Source organism: Arachis ipaensis, chromosome B03 (assembly GCF_000816755.2).
Source record: "Arachis ipaensis cultivar K30076 chromosome B03, Araip1.1, whole genome shotgun sequence".
Taxonomy (NCBI): Eukaryota; Viridiplantae; Streptophyta; class Magnoliopsida; order Fabales; family Fabaceae; genus Arachis; species Arachis ipaensis.
This window is the reverse complement of record NC_029787.2, coordinates 14,612,842-14,615,196: the sequence shown is the minus strand read 5'-3', so window position 1 is coordinate 14,615,196 and position 2,355 is coordinate 14,612,842. Positions and strand designations below refer to the sequence as shown.

The 2,355-nt window shown below is 31.3% G+C and overlaps 1 protein-coding gene across 1 annotated transcript in view; it reads left to right on the top strand.

Moving 5' to 3' along the window:
* The window catches only part of LOC107629753 (TATA-binding protein-associated factor BTAF1), a gene marked incomplete in the record, with an annotated part of 17,443 nt that extends 16,250 nt beyond the window's left edge, over positions 1-1,193 (top strand). The window contains 3 exon segments of the mRNA XM_016332638.2: positions 29-111; positions 376-588; positions 728-1,193. Coding sequence (XP_016188124.1) covers positions 29-111; positions 376-588; positions 728-898 — 467 coding nt within the window.

The window sequence follows — 2,355 nt, the reverse complement described above, 5'->3', positions numbered from 1 at the left end:
AAAAATTTATTGACTTCTCTATCTGCAGTGGGTGGGCTTGGTTTGAACCTGACATCTGCAGATACCCTTGTTTTTGTGGAGCATGACTGGAATCCAATGCGAGATCATCAGGTAATTATGATCCATCTTGTGCTTTCTTTGGGTTTTCCTTTCTAGTTCAGTATCACATTAATATTTGGGAGCTGAAAACCCAAAATTAGACATGGGATTAAGCTTTTCCTCATTGATCTTTTTTTAAGGTTTTCATTATAAACTCTAGTTGTAAGTAGTAGTTATTTTCAGCATGCTTGTATTGATGAGTGAACATGTATCCTGTATTAAGGGAAGAATTTTTTGTGCAATGACAACGTATATCCTATATTAATAACCCTGCAGGCTATGGATAGAGCGCATAGGTTAGGTCAGAAAAAAGTTGTTAATGTCCACCGTCTAATAATGCGTGGTACTTTGGAAGAGAAGGTTATGAGTCTGCAAAGGTTTAAAGTGTCTGTGGCTAATGCTGTGATTAATGCGGAGAATGCTAGCATGAAGACGATGAATACGGATCAGTTGCTTGATTTGTTTGCTTCAGCAGATACCTCCAAGAAGGTATTATGATTACCCCTCGTTTATACCTGCAAGTATATGCTTTTGTTATTCCAACTGTCAATTAGCGTGATTTATAGTTCTTTTCATTGGTTTGTGTATGATAATCGTTAATATCATCATTTAACAATGTTACTGATAGGGTTCTTCTGCCGGGAAGAGTTTGGAAAACAACCCTGAAGGAGACGCTAAACTAGTAGGTACCGGAAAGGGGCTGAAAGCCATACTTGGGGGATTGGAAGAGCTATGGGACCAATCACAATACACAGAAGAGTACAATCTAAATCAATTCTTAGCAAAACTTAATGGTTAATTAATATTCCAGATTCGACCGAGAGTCACCCCCCCCCCCCTTCCTTCTCTCTCTTCCTTTTTCTCTTTCTTTTTCCTCCTCCTTGTCCCCCTCCTCTTTTTTTTTTCCCCTTTTTGGGCGTTGCTTTGTGAACACCCCCAATGGCAGGCATGTACCCTTGGTGGTGCAGTGATGTGTAGAGAAATGGAATAGTGACGGCTTCTGGGAGGGGATGGAGTCCCATTAATTTTTGGAATTTTGTATATATACAATCAGTCCTAATGATAATTATAGTTTTAGCCTTTGTTAACACGAATTACCTTGCATTTTTGCCGGATTGTTTTAAAGCTACCAGCCTACCAATACCAAACCACAAATTAGTATAAGTCAGTCTTAAAACTCAGCTGTTAGTCATAATTCGCCGCTAATCAACAATGACGGCTATTCAAAGTTATTGTTTAATATTTAATTCGCATTCTCGTGCTATGTAATGTAACTACCAAAAATTAGTTGGCGTATATTCCGATTCTGCATGCTGACATTGTAGGTTTTTAATATTTTTTTTTTTCCATATTTAACAGTTTATTAAGTGTATGTTTGTTAATTGTTAGTACTGTTATTTTTATTAATAAACTTAAAGTATTTAATTTTTAATTAAAGTTAGAGCAAACTACCAGAAGTGTTCCAAAAGATTTAAATGCAGATAGAAATATTTCTAAAAGTCTAAAATGATAAAAAAAACACATTAAAAGAATTTAAAAACATGACAATAAAACACTTTTCATTTTCTAAGTATCAAATGATTTTTGTATTGATAAATAGTTTTTGTATTTGATTTTAATTTTGTAGAAGTATTTGGACAATTATTTAAAAAGGTATATGCAAAAAAATTATAATAAAATATAATCCTTAAAAATTTTTATTTTTTAAGATATTTTTTGGCCATTCAAAAAAAATAGCAAAAAAGAATGTATTAAAAGGAGAATATATATATATATATATAATATTTTATTAAATTTGTTATGTTTTTAAACATTTTAAAAATATTTTTATCAATTTAATCTTTCAAAAATATTTTTACCGATGTTTATTTTGGTGATTTACTGTAAAAGTTGAAGCCGTCTCACTTTAAAAATGGTTATCCATATAGAAAACTAGAAAAGTATAATTAATTTTGTTGTATACTGTGTTTCATCGAGTACTGTACGATTGGATCCTGATAGTTTACATGTGTATTGAGATTAAAAAAAAAAGGAATTATTCATATTCGAATACATATTTTTCTATTTGATAATTATATAGCAGGTGAAATGAATTACTATGTAAAAATTATAAATAGAAGGATTAATAATAGGCATATTTTTGGATTAGCGAGTTGACTACTTTACTCATTTAATTGCTATTATGAATTCAAGACAACTTTATTTTTTGGTGTCTAATTGTTTTTTCCGATGAACGTTTTGTTGAAATTTATCTTT